A 23,880-nucleotide genomic window follows, 5' to 3' on the forward strand; every position below is an offset into this window, starting at 1 on the left:
AGAACTGAATGCAGTATTCCAAAAATGGCCTAACCAATGTCCTGCCGCTACATGACATCACAACTCCAATACTCAATGCGCTGACCAATAAAGGCAAGCATACCAAACGTCTTTTCACTATCTTGTCTTCCTGCGACTCTACTTTCAAGGAACTATGAACCTGCCCTCCAAGGCCTTTTTATTCAGCAACATTCCCCAGGACCTTATATCAAGTTATAAGTCTTGCCCTGATTCATCCTTCCAAAATACAGAACCTCACATTCATCTAAATTAAATTCCATCTGCTACTGTTCAGCCCATCGGCCCATCTGATCTGTTGTAATCTGAGGTAACCTTCTTTGCTATCCCATTGTGGTATCATCCGCAACCTTACTAACTATACCTCCTATGTTCACATCAAAATCATTTGTATAAATACCAAAAAGCAGTGGACCCAATGCTGATCCTGTGGCATACCCTGGACACAGGCCTCCGGTCTGAAAAGCAACCCTCCACCACCACCCTTTGTCTTCTACCTTTGAGCTAGTTCTCCCAATATTCCATGTGATCTAAACGTGCTAACCATTCTACCATGTGGAACCTTGTCAAACACCTTACTGAGGCCCACCGCTTTGTCCTCATCAATTCTCTTCATTACCTCTTTGAAAAACTCAATCAAGTTAGTGAGTCGAGTCAGCATTTTCTCTGCTTCAGATGCAGGGCTAGCTGCCTCTAAGTTTTGCTTTCCACCTCTCAGATAGCTCTAGACTACCAAATTTCTGTTGGTATGTGATATTTATGGACTTGAAAGAAAGCCTGTAAGCTGATTTCAAGAATGGTTCCTGTGCCTTATTCCCCAACACAGTCTGAAATGTATTAGTCTCATATCTAGGTAGAAATACTAATTAGCTAAATTGGATCCCAACTCCCCATTAATTCAAGAAGTAAATGAATAGTTTGCAGCATAACTGTATATAATCTTATACTAATAACACCTTCTTGGCAGTTTGGGAGGCTCGGGCACTCCTCATATATTCAGACTGCTACTACTGTTTCCAAGTGTATTTTTCTCATTAATCCTCTGTAAAACAATCTGTTACCTCCTTTGATCTCTAACAACAAAACTTTCCAGTCTTATTCTTTAGCGGACTGTAGAACAGGTCACATAACCCCTTGGTTCATTCCAAATTAGAAGGCACAGTCCCAAAATGTAATAATCTTATAAACCACAGCATTCTAACAAGATCTTTTACAAGGAGATCTACACCCTAACCAAATATGTGCTCAACTCTAGCTTGAAGGAATTGAGAAAAATGGGGTTCAGGACCTCTTCCACAGATCCCCCATTATCTGGAAAAAGCCAAACATCTTAGCCTCCACCATGGTGCTGCCTTTACATTATCTACCTAGTTGCAGGTGCAGAATATCCTATTGGCACAAAACCACTTTCACTTTAAAAAAACACAAATGAGCTACGGATGCTAGAAATCAGAAATGAGAATAGAAATTGCTATAAAAGCTCATTAGATCTGGGAGCATCTGTGGAGAAAAAATCAGATTAATTTTTTGAGTCCAGTGCCCCTTCCTCAGACCCTTACATTGTTATGAGGAAGGGGCACTAACCTGAAACGTTAACTCTGATTTCTCTCCACAGATGCTGCTAGACTTAGCGACCCTTTCCAGCAATTTCCAATTTTGTACCTTCTTAACATTGTTGTGTTGTTTCCAATCACTGAAAATGGTAACAAAAATTAGAGTGATGCAGCTTAAGGCAAATGCTGGATCCATTCATTTTTGACTTGTGAACTTGTGATTTCTCTGAGCCAAGATTGATGCAAATATTTTTTAACAAAAATCACAGATGTTAAGCCCTGCAGAAAATCACAATTATGCATCTGGGAAGTTCAGTGCACGCACAGCTGTGATCCAGAAAATTCTTTAAAGTTCACAAGGTAACGCAATCGGCAGCAGCTGAGCACGCAGGAAGCTCTAAATAAAAACAAACGCAATCTTACTGAAGTTTAGCTGCTCAGATTTTGGCTTGGCCCCAGAGCTATTAAGGCTATTTAGGGTCAAAATTCCTCAAATTAGCTGTGCTGTTGTAAATGTGACAGAGTGCAATACCAAGTCACTACCAGACACCTTGTGAGATCCCAGAGTCTGGATCAATTTAAGGGAGAGGATGGCCCACCAGTGTTTGGAGGCACATCAAAAGCCCTGACCTAAATGAGACCTGGTAAACTGGAATAACGTAATGTCATGTTCAAGGGTCAAAATTTATCCTGTAAAAATACCTCTCTTTTTTGACAAATAATGTCATTTGCTATTCTTCTGCTCCCACTGAAGCTATTGAGGTTCCTTTGAAGATAATCAATATCCTTCAGGATCAGGTGTCTTTGCTTGGAAATCCTGCAGGAACCTTCCAACAGGTCTTTCAGCAACTGACAAGGCCTTACCAGCTATTATAACAACCAATGAGATGGTTGAAGATGTCGGGGTGGAATTGTCTATGATCATCAAGGAAACAACCTTAAACTTCCTTGTCTTTACATTGGAGGTGTATTAAGTGTACCCAGGCAACTTCCCACCAGGATTTTAAAGGGGATGGAAATGTCAGGTTCCACCATATACTCTTCACCTACTGCAAGCACAAGTCTTCCTTTCCATTCTTCACCACAAGATGACTTCCAGATCGTACATTGCCATTCTGATATGTTGAATGTTCCATTTGAGTTATTTTGCTGTAGGAGATTTGTTTCCACTCAAAGTGAAGAGGATTCTTTGATGTTTCTTTGCAAACTGGGGCACACTGATAAGGCAGCATTACAGAGCCATTCATGTGGCACTCCCAAAATTCCAAATGGCTAATTAACCTTCCACTTGATAAGGACTTTGTCTGGAGTTTTAGCAGACGTGTACTGCTCAGATCTCTTTGTGATTCTCATCTCTTCCTTTCACTCTTTACAGGTTGAGACTGAGTTCCAACAAAATCAGATATTTTGCAAATACAACTCTCAGTCACATGCCAAACCTCCAGGATCTCCACTTGGACAACAATAGATTGTTTGCCATTCCTCCAGGCCTGTCACAGCACAAAAACATCATGGTAAGGTTTGGGTTGGGTTAGGAGAGGAAGGGGGTATTTTTAGAACATTGAGACCAAATCATAGGCATTCACATATGTGTCAGTGTGGAATGTGAGGTCTTTATTTATTGCCAAAGCTGTCTGCCTACTGAAGAACAAAATGAGTAAATGAAACCGGAGAATTCCTTTGAAACGTAAAATAAATTTATCAAGTTCTCAGAGACAAAGTTCTTGACTGAGATAATCCATTCAGACATTCCTGTTTGCTCCTGAGATTCAGTTTAAATGAGGTAAAGTGCTTACAGTGACTCTTCCAATCTTGGAATCTTAGTAGGGCGGGAAATATCTGGTACTTACATTGGACAACCCATAGGATGATCACGCACGTTAGCTTTTTAAGAGAACATTTCATCAAACTATATACAAAGAAGACTATTTGACCCATCATGAGTCAGCACTTCAATTAGTTTGACTCCTTTGCTCTTTCTCCCTGACCTTGCAAATATTTTGACCTTTCTTTTCTTTTCTAATTTATTTCCTATTTCTTTCTTACTTTTGATTTTGAGAATTACTTTTAAATCTGTTTTCATTGCTCTTTCAGGCTATCCATTCCTGAATAAAACAACCCACTGCATAAAGAATTCTCTCCTTTTCCCATAGTTTTAATAATTATCTAAAATCTGTCTCTTCCATTACTGACCCAGCCAATGGAGCAGTTTTTCTGTATTTAACAGTCGAAGCCTTCCACATCTTTGGACAATTCTGTTAATTCTCTCCTTAAGTATGTCCGAGTCAGACCGCGAAGTAACACATTAATGAGCAGAATCTTCTGTGCCCAAAGAGCTATTAGAATTATGCAGAGGTTTAATTGGGTGAAAAGCAATATTTCAGTTTACTGACTCCAGGTTAATGTTTTGCTTTTGGTTTTTGGAATCTGCCAGGCAAGTCAGTATTCTCGATGCTTGGTTAACTTTTTTGTAGTCATTAGTATTCCACAAATACTCAGCACCACCTCAACCCTGCTAGTATTATGCTACAGTGTGTTTTAAAAAATTCTCAAGGTCAGGTTCGTAGGAGAGTAGTCTGACACAGAACAAACGACCAAGAGGCGAGTCTGCTAGAATATGAGCATTTTATTCCCCGCAGCGTCGCCACAACCAGGTCTCATACTTACAACGGGTCTGGCTTATACTCACTCTACATGTTACCGGAACTGGGAGCCGTCAGTTCTCGTAGAGCGGTTGCCAACAACCCACGCTCGGCGGTTAAACGTAACCCCGGAGCAGACTCACCGAACTGGAGACTTTTCCAGCTGATATACTCTTTTCCAGATATAAACATTCATGTGAACAGCAGAGCAAGGCTAAAAAACACATTCCATTCTGGTTACATACAGATAAGAAGATTCACACGGGGAGGTGTGTAATAAGACTAAGCAACACCTCCATTCCGGTTAGATTCACACATGTATTGGGACACAATTTTAACCCTTTCACCACATTCCACTGCTTGGCCCAATACATGTGTTACATTATGATTCACACATGTATTGGGACATAATTTTACACCACACAGTGGAAGCTTAATCCTTCTGCAATTTGTTTTCTTCATAAGCAAGCCATTTCTTAGCACAAAAGCTTTCAGCAAAAGGGATGAGACCTCCCTATGTCAACTTTCTCATGAGAAGTCTCAGTCTTATGCATGCTTCCCCTTAAGGTGACAATAGCCCCCTCTGTCATATTTCCACATTGTTCCTTGGTTGAGCTCACAGAAAAATATTGCCTCCACCATTGGTTCACAGCTAGTTAAAAGATTCAACTGGTAAGTTCATAATCCAATGTGGAATTGAATTAAACAGACCTGAGTTCTGGTCGCCCTTTTATAGGAAAGATACAGAGGCTTTGGAGAGGATGCAAAGAAGGTTTACCAGGATGCTGCTTGGACTGGCGGGCTTGCCTTACGAAGAAAGGTTGACTACACTCTGACTTTTCTCTCTGGAGAGATGGAGGAAGATAGGTGACCTGATCGAGGTTTGCAAAGTAATGAGAGGCATGGATAGAGTCGATAGCCAGAGACTTTTCCCCAGGGCAGGATTGACTGCCACGAGGGGTTATAGTTTTAAGGTGTTACGAGGAAGGTATAGAGGAGATGTCAGAGGTAGGTTCTTTATGCTGAGAGTTGTGAATGCATGGAAAGCATTGCCAGCGGTCGTGGTGGAAGCAGAGTCATTAGGGACATTTAAGCGACTGCTGGACATGCACATAGACAGCAGTGAATTGAGGAGCGCGTAGATTAGGTTATTTTATTTTAGGTTACGATTAATACTCGGCACAACATCGTGAGCTGAAGGGCCTGTTCTATGCTGTACTTTTCTATGTTCTATGAGTAATCCTTGCTATGCCCTGATAGACCATTGGAGTAGGTGGGACTTGAACCTGGGGCCTTCTGGTTCATGGGGGGATCAGTGCAACACAAGAGTCCCTTGGGTGCTGCTTGATTGTTAAACTCAGCTGGAGTAATGGTGTGTTTGATCTAATCTGGTGTGGATTAAAGAAGGAGGCAAATCAGCCCAAGTTCCATCCTTTGATTGTTATCCACTGATTTCAACTACAAAACTTCTCAATGATGAATGCCTGCAACAATTATCCAGGTTTAAGGATGAGGAATGACTACTTAAAGCACAATACAAGATGCAGAGACTGTGGAAACATTTCCCAGCTTTCTGGCAATGATGGAAAAATATGAAGGAGTTGCTTTTGAATGTAATGCCTCAATAGAAGATTGATGAGTTCAGGAAAAGATGGAAAAGCAAGAATTTGAAAGTTACTAGTGACTTGTTTATTGTTCTTGTCTCACTTTTGGACTACGTGGCAAGAAACATCAATTGAAACTAAAATCTCAGTTTAATACTGAAAACCAGGACACTTTCCCCTGTGTACAGTAATGTGAAGAGAAAAATGGAAAGGGATCATTGAGGTCTTTGAGCTTGTTCTGCTATTCAAGAATTTCATGATTGATCTGCACCTTAACTCCCTTTACTCTCATGGTTCAATGACTCTTGATACACTTATTCAAGCAAAGCCTAGTGACCTCCATCTAAAATAAAATCAACATCCTTGGGGTTACCAATGACTCGAAACTCAACTGGGCATCTCATATAAATGCAATGGCTACAAAATCAAGACAGAGGCTAGGAATCCTGCAGCAAGTAACTCACCTCCTGACTCCCCACATCCTATCCATCATCCACAAGGCACAAGTCAGGAGTGTGATGGAATACTCCCCACTTGCCTGGATGGGTGCAGCTCCAATTACACCCAAGGAGCTTGGCACCATCCATGTCAAAGTAGCCCATTTGTTTGGCACCACATCGACAAACATCTACTCCCTTACCATGGACACCCAGTAGCAGCAGTGTGTACTATCTATAAGACAAACTGAAGAAATTCACTAAAGATTCTCAGAGAACACCTTCCAAACCCACAAACACTTTCATCTAGGACAAGGGTAGCCGATGCACAGGAACATCACCAACTCCAAGTTTTCCTCCAAGCCTGTCATCACCCTGACTTGGAAATATATTGGTGTTCCTTCACTGTCACTGGCTCAAAATCCTGGAATTCCCTCCCTAACAGTATTGTGGGTCAACCCACAGTAGGTGGACTGTAGCCATTCAAGAAGGCAGCTCACCACCACCATCTGAAGGGCAACAAGAGATGGGCCATGAATGTAGGTCGGCCAGCGATGACCACATCCTGCATACAATTTTTATAAAAGTGAATATGCATCCCAGCTGTCTGGGGCGAGAGTTTCTTTTTATCATCACTTTTGCTACTAGGTTCGCTTCACAAATAGCTGGCTCCGAATTTTCAGATTATTCTCTTGTTTATCAGTCTTGGGCCAGAAGTATTGAGACAGAAGGATTCCTGGCTCTATGAGCCTAACTTTTACAAATGGCTATTCATGCTGCTGTTTTTGGTGTGAGGTTTGGGCTGGATTGGAAGCCAGTCGGCCAGACTGCCAGCCTGAAGGAGTTGAGGAGTTTGTTGGGTTCCTCAGAGAAGTGGGCAAAATATCTGCATTGGGGCTTCAATTCTGTGTCTGAAGATTAGGAAAATTATATAGAAAACATTCCTCCCACCCTTATCCCTCAACCTCCCTCACTCCCAAACACACCACACATTCCATCCAATGCTAATCCATAGTACCTAATGTCCTGTACACACCATTCATGGTACCTCATACTTTTTATTCCACAATCTGGCCCTTTGCCCATATGCATAACCCTTGATCCTTCAATTCTCCATGCAAACTTAGAGCCTACTTCAAGCCGCCATGTCTTCCCTCTTCACCTACCAAACCAATGTACACAGGAGACAATAATGAAGTTATCTTAAAGTTCTATATTGATATTCTATGAAGAAAACCACTCTTGTATATCAAAACACATTTTAACAGCTCTTGTCAGGTTTGGCACTTCTTAACAGGTCTTTTACAGGCTTGACAGTCCCAAGGAGCTGATGCAGCTTTTACACACAATCCTCTCAACAGTTAACACTCACAAAGGTTATCTGAACCCCCAGCAAAAGATATCTGAACCTCCCTCCCAAAAGGAGAGCTGACCCACCCCCAAAGCATCCTCTGCCCTGTGACCATATTAACAGGATAACTAACCTGGTGACCCGTGACCAGCAGAGTTCCACGGGGATCAATGCTGAGACCACAACTATACTATGATATATATTAATGACTTGGAGGAAGGAAGTGAATGTACTGTAGTCAAATTTGCAGACTACACAATAATAGGTAGAACAAGAGATAGTGAGAATAATACAGACATTTTATAGAGAAATAGTGTTGGGTGAAATAGGTGGGCAAAAAGTTGGCAAATGGAGTGTAATATGGAAAAATGTGAAGTTATTCACTTTGAAAAGGAGAACGAAGAGGATTATTATTTAATTGGAGAGAAACTGCAGAAAGCTGCAACAACAAGGGACTTGTGGATTTTTGTGCATAAAACACAGAAAGCTAGCACACAGGTGCAGCAAGTAATCGGAAAGGCTAGTGGAAAATCGACACTTATTTCAAGGGGATTGGAATGTGAGAGTAGTAAAGTCTTATTGCAACTGTACAAGGTGCTGACAAGACCACGCTTGGAGTACAGTGCGCAGTTTTGCTCCCTTTATTGAAGGAAAGATATCATTTCATTGGAGGCAGTTCAGAGAAGGTTCATTAGGATGATCCCCAGTATAGAAATGTTGTCTTATGATCAAAGACAAAACAGGTTTGGTGTCTATTCACTGGAGTTTAGAAGAATGAATGATAATTTCATTGAAACTTATAGAATTCTTGACAGGGTAAATGCTGAGAGGATGTTTTTCTTCACTGGAGAGTTTAGGATCACAAGACATCATCTAAAAAAAAATGGCACCAATTTAAGACTGAGTTGAGAATGAATTTCTTCTCTCAGAGAATTGAATCTTTGGAACTCCTTCCGGTGGAACAGACTTCTTGCATTATATGTAATGCTGAGAGAGATAGGTTCTTGATCTGTAGGGGAATCAAGGGTTATGGGGAAATGACAGGAAAGTGGACATAAGGGAAGTTGGATAAAAACTGAAAGAACTGCGGATGATGTAAATCAGAAACAAAAACAGAAGTTTCTGGAAAAGCTCAGCAGGTCTGGCAGCATCTGTGAAGAGAAATCAGAGTTAACTATTTGAGTCTGATGACCCTTCCTGAGAACTGTTCTAAGAAAGGGTCACCGGACCCAAAATATTAATTTTGATTTCTCTCCACAGATGCTGCCAGACCTGCTGAGCTTTTCCAGCAACTTCTGCTTTTGTGCGTGAGGAATGTTGGATGCTATTGATCATTGGATTAGACTGGAGGATCTGAATGGCCTACTCCTGTTCTTATTTCTATTGGTGTTATGGTCTTATCTCTGCTCAAAAGAAATGCATTGAGATCAGATCTGCTATGAGGTGGTCTGCTCTACACATTCCAGGTTCCATGTAACAGGGTTACCAAAATGGCAAGTAAGTGGAGATGGCTGACCGGTGAAGTAGCCAGCTCCTCTGGGAACAACAGGGCTATAAACCTGAGCTGACTCCATTCCCGACTTCACTGCAATCCCAAGTGACCAAGGATTTCACAGATGTTCTGTCCAGTCAGACAGGCTTTCCACCTGCCAAAAATATTGGCCACTTGACTTCCTGAATTGTGTTCTGAAATTTCCATACCTTACCTCTTAAATGCTTCCATCATTGTCAGGAGTTCAATTCGATCACCCCCAAATTTTTGAAATTCAACCAAATGCCAATCAAATTTAAATAAGCTCCCCTCAAAATTTAACTCTGGTTTCAATTTGATAAATCTGTCCTGGTAACACTTCTAAACCCCCCAAGATTAATAGTGTAGCTTTTCCATTCAATGTCCAAAATGAACACTGTGATCCAGACAGAGTCGAACCAAACTACCTCCAAGCGAATTCGCAGTTTGTTGCATTTATAAGATTATATTACAATCTTCCAAGTTTGAGGTAATCCGAGGCATGTTTTTGTCCTGGGATTCTACTTCCCTTGCATTTCTTCCAGAATGAGTCAGCTGATGGAGGAGTTGAGAGAAGTATCAACGCCCTACCTCATTTTAGACCTTTCTGCTTTGTTGAAAAATCTGAACTCTGTCCGTGCTTTTCATTCTTCACCACTTGTAAAAGACCACTTGTTCAAATTTTACAGGTTCCTGAACACAATAGATCATCATTATTTTTCTCTCATGGAAATCATACTTCTGTATGAATTCTTACATTATAGATGTAACATTTTAAAGCAAACATCCCAGACTATAAACTGGCTGTAATTAATGAATGAATGATAACGCTTACATTATGGAACCATTGAATATTTCAAGCTGTATTTGTTGCTGAGCCAGCAGGCTGTTGTTTCAGCCACTCAGACTGAGGACGTTGTTTGTGAATACTTGATTGAACTAAGAATGAAGAAAACCAATCAATCAATTTTCATTCACTTACCGAAAGAGATCTCAACAGCCTTCCATCGTTTCATTCAACTTTGTCTTGAAATATTCTTGGCTCCACTGCTCTGTCTAGAAGTTTATTCCACACATTAATCATCTTTATTTGAGTGGAAATATTTTTTGAATCATCCTGAAGCCATCGTTTTCAGTTAAAACTATGATTTTAACTATCTTACTATCTTAGATAAAGTAGTATTTTGGGTTAGTGTTTTCTATATTTTTAAGGAATTTTTAAATACTTTCACAGGACTTGGGCCTCACTAACAATTATCACCATCCCTATTTGCCTTTGATCTGAATTATTTGCTCGACTATCTTAGAGGGCATTAAGACTTAACCACATTGTTGTGGGTCTGGAGTCACATGTATGCCAGACCAGATGAAGATAGCAGATCTCCTTTCCTAAAGGATTAGATTACTTACAGTGTGGAAACAGGCCATTCGGCCCAACAAGTCCACACCAACCCGCCGAAGCGCAACCCACCCAGACCCATTCCCCTATATTTACCCCTTCACCTAACACTACGAGCAATTTAGCATGGCCAATTCACCTAAGCTGCACATTTTTGGACTGTGGGAGGAAACCAGTGCACCAGGAGGAAACACATGCAGACACGGGGAGAATGTGCAAACTCCACACAGAGGGTTGCCTGAGGTGGGAATTGAATCCAGGTCTCTAGCGCTATGAGGTAGTAGTGCTAACCACTGTGCCACCGTGCCACCCACGGATGTTAGTGAATCAGATGGGTGGTTATGACAATTGGCAATGACAATATGGTCATCACTTGACCAATGTTTAGTTCCGGAATTTGCTGAATTTAAACTTCACCACCTGCTGTGGTGGAATTTAAACCCATGTCCAACTCTAGTGACATGACTGATATGCCACTGCCTCCCCTGAAAATTGTTTCTCAGCTACTTTCTTTCCAAGTTGCAAAACCCAAGTTCTTCCAGCTTCACCTTGTAACTCAGGTTCCTGACTCTAGAGATATCCTTTGTAGCATTGCCTTCAGTTCTTAGATGTGAGCGAGTTTTGAGAAGATTCTTAGCTGTCTCTTGTGATCTCTGGCAATTAGAATTGAATGTGTTATTCATGATTGGGTCTGACTAGGGAACTGGGAAGTGTTAAAATTATAAACTTTATAAGATTACTATGTTTTGGAGCTGTAGATTTAGATTTAGGATGTGATGTTGGGGAGGTGGGGGAGGGGAGGGGGGAATATGAGACTTGTTCTGACACAGCCTGACTGTATGCCCAGTCAAACAACCAAAAGGAAGACTTTGGTTGTTTCATTGAGATGAAGATCTAAGATAGTCACACTTGGAAACAATGAAAGCAGTTTCTAAGTTTGTAATTGGTAAGACCCTGAGTCTTCCGAAGTCTCAGCAAAGTGTTGCAGTTTAAGGTTATAGATAGTTGTGCTGGAAATTGCCCCTTTATTTGTAAAATGAAAAAGGGTTGGTGTCATAAATAGCTAATCAGCACTTCTACATAGATACTACATTAAAATACTTGATGTTGCCATGGAAAGAGAGCAGAGGTAACTGTTTTGAGGTCAGGTTGCAGGCTTCCCACAAAGCCCTGTACATCATAGGCACACAGAAGTTCTGTAGTTAGCAGACAGAAAAACACTGCCTTGACTTTGTGATTTACCCTAACCAGGGGGACAGAGTCTCTAGTTGAAGAGCCACATCCTGTGGTCATTTAGGGATTCTGGGTAATGGTCTGGTATCATTGGAAAAAACCTTACTGCGACTGATAGATTTAAGAAACTTTCCAAAAACCAAGGGAAATGCCTATATGGCCACTCAAAGTTATTTCTTGACAAGAGGTGAATGTATGAGAGGCTAGGACCAACTGTGAACTGTTTGCAGCAGAAACCTTAATTTTGTGGAGAATGTAATGTGTCATAAGTACAAATGTAGAGTAGCCCTCACTGTAATCTAAGGTATTGGTTGCTTATAAGCCAAACAGTGTTTAATCAATCATTATTTTTACTTGTTTGTTCCAGTATTTTTTTAAAACATGAAATCCTGTATCATTCTTTCAGCTAATAACTGAAAATTTAAAAGTTACTGAACTCTATGCAGATCACAACAATACTTCAATCACAGTCAAAATAGTTGCTTATAAATCAGAGGAGATTATGTTGTTCAGGGTATTGTCAAATGAGACTCAATCATTGCACTATTCTACTGAGTCAGAATATTGTCAGTTCTCATTCTAGAGATTTAAAGGCAAAAATATATAGTGCAGTCTAAAGAAAGAGTTGCATTGTTGAAGTCATTCAAATAAGATATTAACTTAAGGCTCTGTCTGCTCTCTCAAGTGGATGTACAAATTCTAGAATCACAGAATTATTCAGCCTTGAAGGAGCCCATCCAGCCATTGTATCAAAGCTGACTATCTGAATGAGAAATGTACCAAATGTAATTTCCAATCTTCTTCTTGTAACCCTGAACACTCTTCCCATTCGGATAATAATGCAAGTCTCTCTTGAGAGCCCCAATAGTTTCCATGGAAGTATTTCGAAAACAGGCAGGAGTTATCTTTCTTGCCTCGTTAATATTTATCCCTCAACCAACATCAATGAAACAGATGATCTGGACATCATTTAATGTTTGTTGGAGCTTAAAGTGGTCATATTGGCTACCTCGTTTCCTAAATGTAGAACATCTAGCTGCAAAAGCACGTTGGCTTGTCCTGAGATCATGAATTTTTTTTATGCTTGCTAAGTTTGTAATTTACTGCTCTACATTGGTTGCATATGTTTTATATCAGGTCTGCTAAAGCACTTGGCCTCTTTCAGTTTCATTCTTAGTTATTTCAGCACAATTTGTGACATATGCACAAATTTCTTTATCAATGTGCACCAAGTTATGGCTGAATGGCTTTACCCTGGGTCGATACAGTGAAAATATTATTTAGTTTCTAAATATTGACAAATATGGAAAAGTAGAGAGGGTGAATGTTCCCATTGGCAGAAGGATAGGGTGAATGGCAAACAACCAAGAGGTGACGGAAGGAAATGATTCTCTACACTATAGGTCTCAGGCTCTGGAGTATCCTGAGAGCCCTGAAAGTGTGGTGGAAGCAGATCCAATCATGGCTTTCAAAAGGAAATTGGGTAATCATTAAAAGGGAAATGAAATTTAGGGCCAAGGGGAAAAGGCAGGCGAGTGGCACTAGGTGAATTGCTGTTGCACAGTTACAAGGGGAAGAATCCTACAGGCTCCTGATTGCTGAGAACAGTAACATGTAATGTGCCAAATGATCATGAGGGATCCATTGACAACATTCATAATGTTGTGAACAATATTATATGTTGCTAATGCTGCATTTAACTAAGTTCCAAGTGTCGAGGGGAGATTCTTGCTGGGCAGTACTGATCTACCCTGTCAGGAGAATTATTTATTGTTACCAGCCTTCATTAATACATAACTCTTTATTGCCCCACTGCTCCAAGCAAACTGACATGGAAGTCAAAATGGCTGTATGGTGGCATCAGCTCACTGCTTAATACAAAGATTTCCATGTTACACAGCAACCACCAGCATCTCAGGGCACGCGCCATGGGCACTAGCCATTTGCACTTCACATGCATGAACTTTGTGTCAGTGTTTAGGATAGTTGCCAATGCACTGAGGTGCATTGGCAACTATCATTGTAAGGCTGCAGCAAGGACATTGTACGGTCAGGAACATGCACCCAGTTCATGGACTGGATCAGGCTGAATCTCCAGGCTCTTTATTTGTTCCCTTAGTGTTTACTCACGTTGAGTATCCCTGCCTTGCCTTGCCTTGGCTCACCTTTTCGAGCCTTGTCCCTCAGTTTGAGATACCAGGCTCACAGCACTGCTGCGTCACTCTTCCATTCAGTGCAGCCACAAAACTTGAGCAGCTTTTCATGGTTGACAGCAGTCCTCAGTCAAGTCAAGTGAGCTAGCGTTCAAGCAAAGGGACCCGGCACAATGAGTCATGTGCAGCCTCCAATACCAGTCCAGGGGCTTGGACATGGTCAGTCAGCCTCCCCAGCTACTCAGACTCAGGATTCTTTTGTCATAAAGGATGAAGAGCCAAATGTCTGGCAGCTCATCTTAACGTTACTTTCCTCACAGAATGAGAAAGAGACAGGTATTAAAGGGCATGAAAGTGGCTGGCACAGTCATTACATTTGATGTAGTTAGGGAGGTGTCCTGAGTAATTGAGTAAGCAGATTTAGTGGTATCAGGGGTTGGAGTGAGTGAGGATATGTGAGGGAAAGTATTGCACAAAGTGATGAGAGTGGTAGAACAGGAGCCTTGATGGAACGTGAGTACAGTAGCAGAGATAGAGTGAGAGTGAGATATCAGAGAGGGGATGGTAGCACTTCTGCTGGTAGTGTGGAGATGGACTTTGATCTAGTTGCCACATTGCTCCATCAGTTGAGACAACACTGATCCAGGTGGATCAAACTAGGGCTAGTCTGGCATTATGGCCCTCACTGCTGGCGCAGCGGGAAGACGATGCCCTGCCTGTGCATCACCCCATCGGCCAGGAGTTCTAGGTCCCTGCCGTCAGAGCAGGGCTCGAACTTCTACTGCCTGCCACGTCTGGCACAAATCAGGAAATGCACAGGCCAGCTCTTGACTAACAGTGCTTGTCTGGGTGCACAAAGGCCTTTTAAAGATGGTACAGGTGCAATACCCATCAATTCCAGGATGGCCCAGTAATAGCATGTTGTTCTGGGGATGGAATGGAACTAACATCGGGCAAGAGATGTGTCATATGGGTGGGCTAGATCGTTAACAAGGCAAAGTTGGTAAGATGGAGCAAGAAACCTAATTGGGTCTTGTGTAGCAAAATCCTCCATGAAACTTGATAGATGATAAGATTAAGCCCAGTGCCTCTATATTGTATACATTCTGTGATCCTGTGATCCCATTCTACAATCCCCGATTAATGTGATTAAATTGAATTCAATTTTATTTTCACTTTTCATTGGAAGTAATTGTTGTATTCAGTATTCATTGGGTTTTATTTTATTTATGATTCCAATTACAGGCCCTTTATCTCAATGACAACCAGATAGCTCATATAAAAGGCGGTGACTTTTGTCCCAAGGTGGATGATCCAATGAAGAGTCCATACAGTCGGATCAGCCTGTATGGAAATCCTATTCCATATTGGGAAATTGAGCCTGGAGTCTTCCGCTGTGCTTTGGACTGGATGTTTATCCAACTCGATCGACCCAACTAAAGCTTTGATCTGAATATAATGCAATTGACTGAAACTTGTGCCAGAAACTAAACTCCAGGCCTCTTACTACCATTTGTACAGTTGACTTCCTTAAACAAATTGCTGAATAGTGAATATGAAAATTTTAAAAAGCAGCATTTCTTTTTACACTCATTACATTCACTCCATGAATAGGTTAAGTGGTTATTTTTCAACTTTTTAAATATGTTTGCCATTTCAAGAGTCAATATTTTACATAGGCATGTTCTGCATCATGTACTGCAATATGCACAAATAACATGCATTCATAAAAAACAGCAAGCTTTTCATTGCAGTTTGCGTAATAAAAATGTTACAGAATTTTCAGATTAATATTTTTGTTTTTTTTATGATAACCAGCCCTTTTTATTGTATCAGAAATCATGCATTTACTTCAGCTAACTGCATTTTTTTTTCAGCCATCAACAACACACCAGACTTTGAGTTTCTCTGGAGGTAGGGTCTGCATGAAGATGAATGTGCAATAAAGCATTGCGACAATGTAATTGCTAAGCCAATGATAATACACATGGTAATGCATGCTCCAAAACAAAAAAACTGTAAGTGCCAAACTTTTGAATAAAATCAGATGAATTTACACAGTATCTTGGCACCAGTGAATGAAAGGTATTGTTTAAATAGCCAATATGGTGAAAACAAGGAATTATTTCTTCACATTTGGAAGCACTGCAATAAAATGCACTTAAAGACAATCTGCTGACTCCATTTGAGCTGAGCTGGCTCAATTCTTCAAAACCAAAATGTGCAGAACAGGGAAATGATCAGATTCCACGTGAATACAGTCCCAGATTATGGATAGATACACATAAGTAGGTGTTTAAAATGAATTGTTCTGTTGAGTGTGTTCCATAGACTATAAAAACAAAGAAGGAAGCTAGTCAGCTTATGCTCTATGCGTTCTAGATCATTGAAAGAGCAATGCAACTAATCCCTTTTTCCAACTAATCCCATATGAAACCTGTAGAATACATAAATCCAACTTGTTCAGCCTTTTATTTTGGAAACAAATAGAATTAGACATCAGCAGTTTGTGCCATCAAGCTCAAAATAATAAGGGAAAATTGAAATATTATGTATTGGATCGTTTTGATCCAAATATAAAGTGTTCTTGTAACTATATAGAACACAGCACAATATTTGAACTTTACAGTCTCTGCATTACATTGAAAATTTAAATTTTATCTTTTCAGTTGATTCAATAAGTAATTTGTTGAGTTATATACATCAGGAAAGATCTGAGTTTGTTTCTGGGTCTGTGCTGTCTTAAAGAGGCATAAACGATTCTATAAAGGTCCAATTGACCATTGTAAATTCATAGAAAAGTAATATAAATTGTAGAGTCAGGTGAAATTCTCTTTCATAACTTCAATTTATAACTTCAAATACCAGAAAGAAGAATGGGCAGAGAATTATCTCTGAGTTAGATTCCCTAACCATATCTTCTTCATCACAATACCATCCCTGCAAATTTTTAAACAGGAAGACAGATTTACAACAGCTCCAGGGGATTTATATAAATCTTATCATGCCACTCAGAAACATCTCAAGGCACATTGCGTGCAAAGAGATACTTTTGAAATGCAGCAACTGTTATGCAGGATGCAGTAAAAACTCTGTGATAATTCCACCTGATGGCAATACTGGACAAGTCAGATCTCAAAATGAAATCTGGCTCGCTCAGCCATTATATTTAATTTTTATAGTCAGTTAATATGATGAGTCATTGAAACATATTCAGTCTGCAGATGCTGTTTAACAGCAGAATAGATATTTGTTACACAAAAGAAGTAAAGAAAAAATGCTTACATTTAGATTGAAGACAGTTAAAAAATGTCTTAACACAAAATGATTTCAAAATCATTTTCTGAAACTATCCATTACAAAGACTGAATGCAAGAAAATATTACCAATAGTTCAGATTTGTAAATCTTTATTGAACTGAATTTCTGCAGTCTTGTTTCCTAAGACTGTGGCAACAGTTTTATAATTACTTTCTGAGGCATGAACCTCTCACAGTTTTGATGACAGAAACCTTTACAGTTCTAATTGCATGAAGAATTATCTTCAAGCTCTCTGGGTTTGGAAAGTCCATTGAATAGTAACTTCTTTGCCTCAGGTGACCTACTCCCCTGAATTGAATTAAAAAAAAACTTCTAACTCATGCGAGGAGAAAAACTGTTCTCTTCTGAACTAAACTCTGAGTTATAGGGTCAGAAAGATGTATAGCATGGAAACAAACCCTTCGGTCCAACTCGTCTATGCTGACCAGATATCTTAAATTAGTCTTGTCCCATTTGCCAACATTTGGCCCATATCCCTCTAAACTCTGATACCTTCCTATTTATGTACTCAATCAGATGCCTTCGTCCGAACTAAGAACTTGACCATTATGTTCTGAATTCAAAGTTGAGCTAATGGTGTCAATATGCTTACTCTATCTATTATAAGCTTAACAGTATAAACAATTTATCCATTAGCACTCCAGAGGTTCTCCTATGCATTTCACTGCAGTGCTATAACTTCTTAGAAATGATGCATTTAGGTCACTGTCCATATTATTTTTTGACTTTTAAAAAAATGCCTTCACAGAACTGACCAAAATTCAGCTGCCTCTGTTTTAAATATGAGTCTCAAAATGTTAGTAATATGTTATACACATTTATCACAAAACAGTCAGCTAGAAGAAGTGTCAAAACAGCAGAGTTAGAAAATTCACTCCCAGGTGATAAATAGAGGCTGAATCTTCACTTTTGGATAGCATTATATTCTCACAGTAGAATACTAATCTTTAAATTATCACAATCCGTGATATCCAGGTTGGACTATAACCTAAACATTTTAGTGTTTGATTAAAGTCAGAAATAAAACTTTACCATTTTGTATTACATTGGTCCCAAATCTTTTTCAGAATCTGGAAATGGACATAGGACTATCCCACATCTAGAACATAGAACATTACAGTGCAGTACAGGCCTTTCAGCCCTCAATGTTGTGCCAACCTGTGAAACCAATCTGAAGCCAATCTAACCAATATTATTCCATTCTCATCCATATGCCTATCCAATGACCATTTAAATGCCCTTAAAGTTGGCAAGTCTAATACTGTTGCAGACAGTGCTTTCCATGCCCCTACTACTCTCTGAGTAAAGAAACTACCTCTGACATCTGACCTATATCTATCACCCCTCAATTTAAAGCTGTGTTCCCTCATGCTAGCCATCACCATCTGAAGAAAAAGACTCTCACTGTCCAATCTATCTAACTCTCTGGTTATCTTCTTTGTCTCAATTAAATCGCCTCTCAATCTTCTTCTCTCTAACGAAAACAGCCTCAAGTTCCTCAGCCTCTTCTTGTTAGACATTCCTTCCATACCAGGCAACACCCTAGTAAATCTTCTCTGAACCCTTTCCAAAGCTTCCACATCCATCCTTTAATGTGGTGATCAGTACTGTGTACAATACTGCAAATGTGGCCGCACCAGAGTTTTCTACAGATCCAGCATGATCTCAAGATTCCAAAACTCAATCCCTCTACCAATAAAAGCTAACACACTGTATGCCTCCTTAACAACCCTATCAACCTGGGTGGCAACCTTCAAGGATCTATGTACCTGGACACTGAGATCTCTCTGCTCATCTACACTATCAAGAATCTTTCCATTAGCTCAGTACTCTGCATTCCTGTTACTCCTTCCGGGTTTTTTTTTAACGACCCGGGTTCAATTCCCGCCTCAGGCGACTGACTGTGTGGAGTTTGCACGTTCTCCTCGTGTCTGCGTGGGTTTCCTCCGGGTGCTCCGGTTTCCTCCCACAGTCCAAAGATGTGCAGGCCAGGTGAATTGGCCATGCTAAATTGTCCATAGTGTTAGGTAAGGGGTAAATGTAGGGGTATGGGTGTGTTGCGCTTCGGCGGGTCGGTGTGGACTTGTTGGGCCGAAGGGCCTGTTTCCACACTGTAAGTAATCTAATCTAATCTAATGTAATCTAATCTAAAAAAAAACTTTCTGAATTAAACTCCATTTGCCACTTCTCAGCCCAGCTCTGCAGCTTACCTATGTCTCTCTGTAACCTATAACATTCTTCATCATTATCCACAAATCTACCGGCCTTAGTGTCATCTGCAAATTTAATAACCAATCCTTCTATGCCCTCGTCCAGGTCACTTATATAAATGACTAACAGTGGACCCAAAACTGATCCTTGTGGTAGTCTACTACAAACCGAAATCCAGGATGAATATTTCCCACCACCCTCTGTCTTCTTTCAGCTAGCCAATTTCTGATCCAAACCACTAAATTGCCCTCAATCCCATGCCTCCGCATTTTGTGCAATAGACTACCGTGGGGAACCTTATCAAATGCCTTATTGAAATCCATATATACCACATCAATTGCTTTACCCTTATTCACCTGTTTGGTCACCTTCTCAAAGAACTCAATAAGGTTTGTGAGGCATGACCTACCCTTCACAAAATTGTGTTGATTAACCCTAATCAACTTATTCCTTTCTAGATGATTATAAATCCTATCTCTTATAACCCTTTCCAACACTTTACCCAAAACCGCAGTAAGGCTCTATAATTTCCAGGATTGTCTCTAATCCCCTTCTTGAACAAGGGAACAATGTTTGCTATTGCCCAGTCTTCAGGCCCTATTCCTGTAGACAATTATTTCATAAAGATCAAAGCCAAAGGCTCTGAAATCTCCTCCCTGGCTTCCCAGAGAATCCTAGAATACATGCCATCTGGCCCAGGGGCCTTTCTATTTTTACACTTTCCTTATGCACCTCAGTCCCATCTAGTCTAGTAGACAGTATCTCAGCTTTCTCCTCGACCACATTGTCTTTTTCTAGTGTGAATACTGACAAAAGGTATTCATTTAGTGCTTCCCTTATCTCCTCTGACTCCATGTACAACTTCCACTACTATGCTTGATTGGCCCTAATCTTATTCTAGTCATTCATTTATTTTTGATATAGTTATAGAAAGCCTTAGGGTTTTCCTTGATCCTATCCACCAATGACTTCTCATGTCCCCTCCTGCTCTTCTTAGTTCTCTCTTTAGGTGTTTCCTGGTTAACTTGTAAACCTCACGTGCCCTAACTGAGCCATGACATCTCATCCTAACATAAGCCTTCTTCTTCCTCTTGAAGAGAGATTCGACTTCCTTAGTAAACCATGGCTCCCATGCTCGACAACTTCCTCCCTGCCTGACAGATACATACTTACTAAGGATCCACAATAGCTGGTCCTTGAATAAGCTCAACATTTCAATTGTGCCCAGCCCCTGCAGTTTCCTTCCCCATTCTATGCATTCTAAATCTTTCCTAATCACATTTTAATTGCCTTTCCCCCAGCTATCTTGACCCATGGCATATACCTATCCCTTTCCATCACTAAAGTAAATATAACTGAATTGTGGTCACTATCATCAAAGTGCTCATGTACCTCCAAGTCTAACACCGGGCCGGGTTCATTACCCAGTACCAAATCTAATGTGTCCTTGCCCCTTGGTGACCTGTCTACATACTGTGTCAGGAAACCTTCCTGCACACATTGGACAAAATCTGACCCATCTAAAGTACTTGAACTATAGTATTCCCAGTTAATATTTGGAAAGTTAAAGTCCCTCATAACAACTACCCTGTCACTCTTGCTCCTATCAAGGATCATCTTTGCTAACCTATCCTCTACATCTCTGGAACTATTCGGAGGCCTATAAAAAAACTCCCAACAGAATAACCTCTCCTTTCCTGTTTCTAATCTCAGCCCATTCTACCTCAGTAGACAAGTCCTAACACATCCTTTTTGTAACCATAATACTGTCCTTGTGTAACAGTGCCACACCATCCACTCTTTTACTATTTTCTCTGCTCTTACTGAAACATCTAAATCCTGAACCTGCAACAACCATTCCTGTCCCTGCTCTACCCATCTCTCTGAAATGACCACAACGTCAAAATCCCAGGTACCAACCCATGCTGCAGGTTCACCCACCTTATTCCGGATGCTCCTGGCTTTGGAGTAGACACACTTCAAACCAACTTCTTGCCTGCCAGTGCCTTCTTCTGATCTTGAAATCTTAGTTCTGACTTCACCACTCTTCATCTTCCCGTATACTCAAACTACAATTTCAGTTCCCACCCCCCTGCTGAATTAATTTAAACCCACCCAAAGTGCATTAGCAAATTTCCCCCCCAGGTTATTGGTACCACTCTGGTTCAGGTGAAGACCATCCTGATTGTAAAGGTCCTACCTACCCCAGGAAAGAGCCCCAGTTATCCAGGAATCCAAAACCCTCCCTCAGGCACCTTTCCTGTAGCCAAATGTTCAACTCCTCTCTCCCTATTCCTCGCTTCACTAGCACATGGCACATGCAACAAACCAGAGGTAACAACTCTGTTTGTTCTAGCTCTAAACTTCCACCCTTTCTCCCTGAATTTCTGCTTTAAATCCCCATCCATTGCTTCTGATGCATATTTGGTCCCACTGGCTAATTGTATTTTCTATCATATGCAACCAATGTTAAATACGCTGTTGAGCAGAGGTACACTCAGCAGGGATACAGGACAGCATCTTGCAAAATTGTGATCTCTCTTAAAAGGACAATGGTGGCAAATAAGCAGGAACACCACCACCAAAACCATGCACCATCTTGAAATGGAATGATGTTATTGTTCAGTGAACTTTCCCTTTAGCAACACTATGGGTGAACCTACCTTTGTAGACTTCAATGATCAATGGCCCAAAACTACCTCTTAAGGCAATTATAGGTGGACAATAAATATTAATTCAGCCAGCAATACAAACACCCATAAAAGAAGAAACATTAGCAGAGAGAGGAAGGATGCAAGAATTCAGTAAGGCTTTGCTTGCATATCTTCAAAGGGTGTTTTGAGAAATGCCAGTAAAATTATGTAAAGACTCCTCTTAAATTAAATCAACTGCAGTGAATGAATTCTTTACATGCTGCTCCCCGCAGTGTTCCCGTGCATAATGATTGATTCACCCATGAAATACTGATTCAGCAATATTCTCAACACAGGTTTCTGCAAAATCTGGCTTTGCCAGTTAAAAACTCAACCGTGCCCAGTACCCCTTCGGAGTTGGATGAGTTTTCAATGCATCTGTTGCTTTTGGGGTTGCCTTTCACTATCCACAATGATGGGAGACAGGTGGATCATAGTATTCCTGCAGTGTGGAAACAGGCAATTCGGCCCATCGAGTCCACACTGACCGTCCAAAGAGCATCCCACCCACACCTACCTCATCTTATCCCTATAATCCTGCATTTGCCATGGCTAATCCATCTAGCCTGCACACTATGGGCAATTTACCATGGCCAATATGCCTAACCTGCACATTTGTGGATTGTGGGAGGAAACCAGAGCACCTGGAGGGAACACATGCAGATGCAGGAAGAACGTGCAAATTCCACACACACAGTCGCCCGAGGGTGGAATCAAACCCAGGTCCCTGGCGCTGTGAGGCTGCAGTGACAGCCACCATAACGCCTCTACGTGGTGTTAAGTGGTATCAGATTTTGTTGCTTATTGTACAGTCCAGTTGATTTTCCTTTCAAATTTCAAAAGGAAATTCGACAAAGTAAATTAGGGGGCAACCAATTTACTCCAAACTGCTTCTGATACCACTGAAGGTAGGTTTGGTTATTTTTGGGCTGAATTTTGCATTTTTATGGTGAGGTATGAGTTGTGTCAAGTCTCCTGGAGGGATTCTTAACATGAGGACCAGGCTCACAGTATCTTACTGAATACTCCTGGGTAAGTACCGACCCTGCACCCATGACATCCCTTGGATCTGATTCTGTCCCCATCTCACCATGCATCACTCCTGGAGAATCTTACCACTCAGCGGATATCTGACAAAGGACCTGAAGCCCTGACATCCAGGTCACATTCAAAAGAATGCTGTGTAGCTGAATGAGAACTGACGTTCCAAAGCTGCTCTGCTCAGTCACAAACCAGAGTCTGAATATGTCGGAGATCGGGAGGATGGTGCCACAACCCTCTGATGGGGACTTGGAAGACCTGGTCAGGGGAATGTTGCAAAGGAATGGAGTCTTTTTCCCAGCAACAGGAAGATGATGCCGTTACACTAGACCCCAGCATCCTGATCCCAAAGACATCACCCATGTCAGTGCCACTTCAGTAGTACAGAGAAACAATGGCAGTGCCATTAAAAGGCCAATGACTTGCTCTGCTACACCAGGGAAAGTGCAAAACTCCTCTCTATGCCACTGCGCACTTAATTCTATTTCTGCCACTGCATCCACCTCCTCCAAGGCTCATGTCCTACCATTCTCACTATTGCCTGCAGCATCTTCCCTCATTCACTCTCACCACTACCTCCTACCCAATCCTCACATCATGAACCATCATGCCCTTTGCACAGCACGCTCACTCACCCAGGGCACCTCTCTGCCATTTGACCACCTGCATCAGCAGTAACAGTCATGCCACTCACGTTCAATCCCACCTTTTCTCT

At 41.0% G+C, this 23,880-nt stretch overlaps 2 protein-coding genes across 2 annotated transcripts in view; one reads left to right on the top strand and one right to left on the bottom strand.

Annotated features, from left to right (window-relative positions):
- The window catches only part of LOC122563123 (decorin-like), a 66,995-nt gene extending 51,192 nt beyond the window's left edge, over positions 1–15,803 (top strand). Inside the window, exons 7-8 of the mRNA XM_043716570.2 lie at positions 2,947–3,085; positions 15,146–15,803. Coding sequence (XP_043572505.1) covers positions 2,947–3,085; positions 15,146–15,340 — 334 coding nt within the window. The 3' untranslated portion in view covers positions 15,341–15,803. The remainder of the gene's footprint in view (positions 1–2,946; positions 3,086–15,145) is intronic.
- The window catches only part of LOC122563122 (lumican), a 409,094-nt gene that overhangs the window by 107,876 nt on the left and 277,338 nt on the right, over positions 1–23,880 (bottom strand).

This window comes from Chiloscyllium plagiosum, unplaced genomic scaffold (assembly GCF_037043375.1).
Source record: "Chiloscyllium plagiosum isolate Xiang-an unplaced genomic scaffold, Cpla_swu_hap1 HiC_scaffold_26, whole genome shotgun sequence".
Taxonomy (NCBI): Eukaryota; Metazoa; Chordata; class Chondrichthyes; order Orectolobiformes; family Hemiscylliidae; genus Chiloscyllium; species Chiloscyllium plagiosum.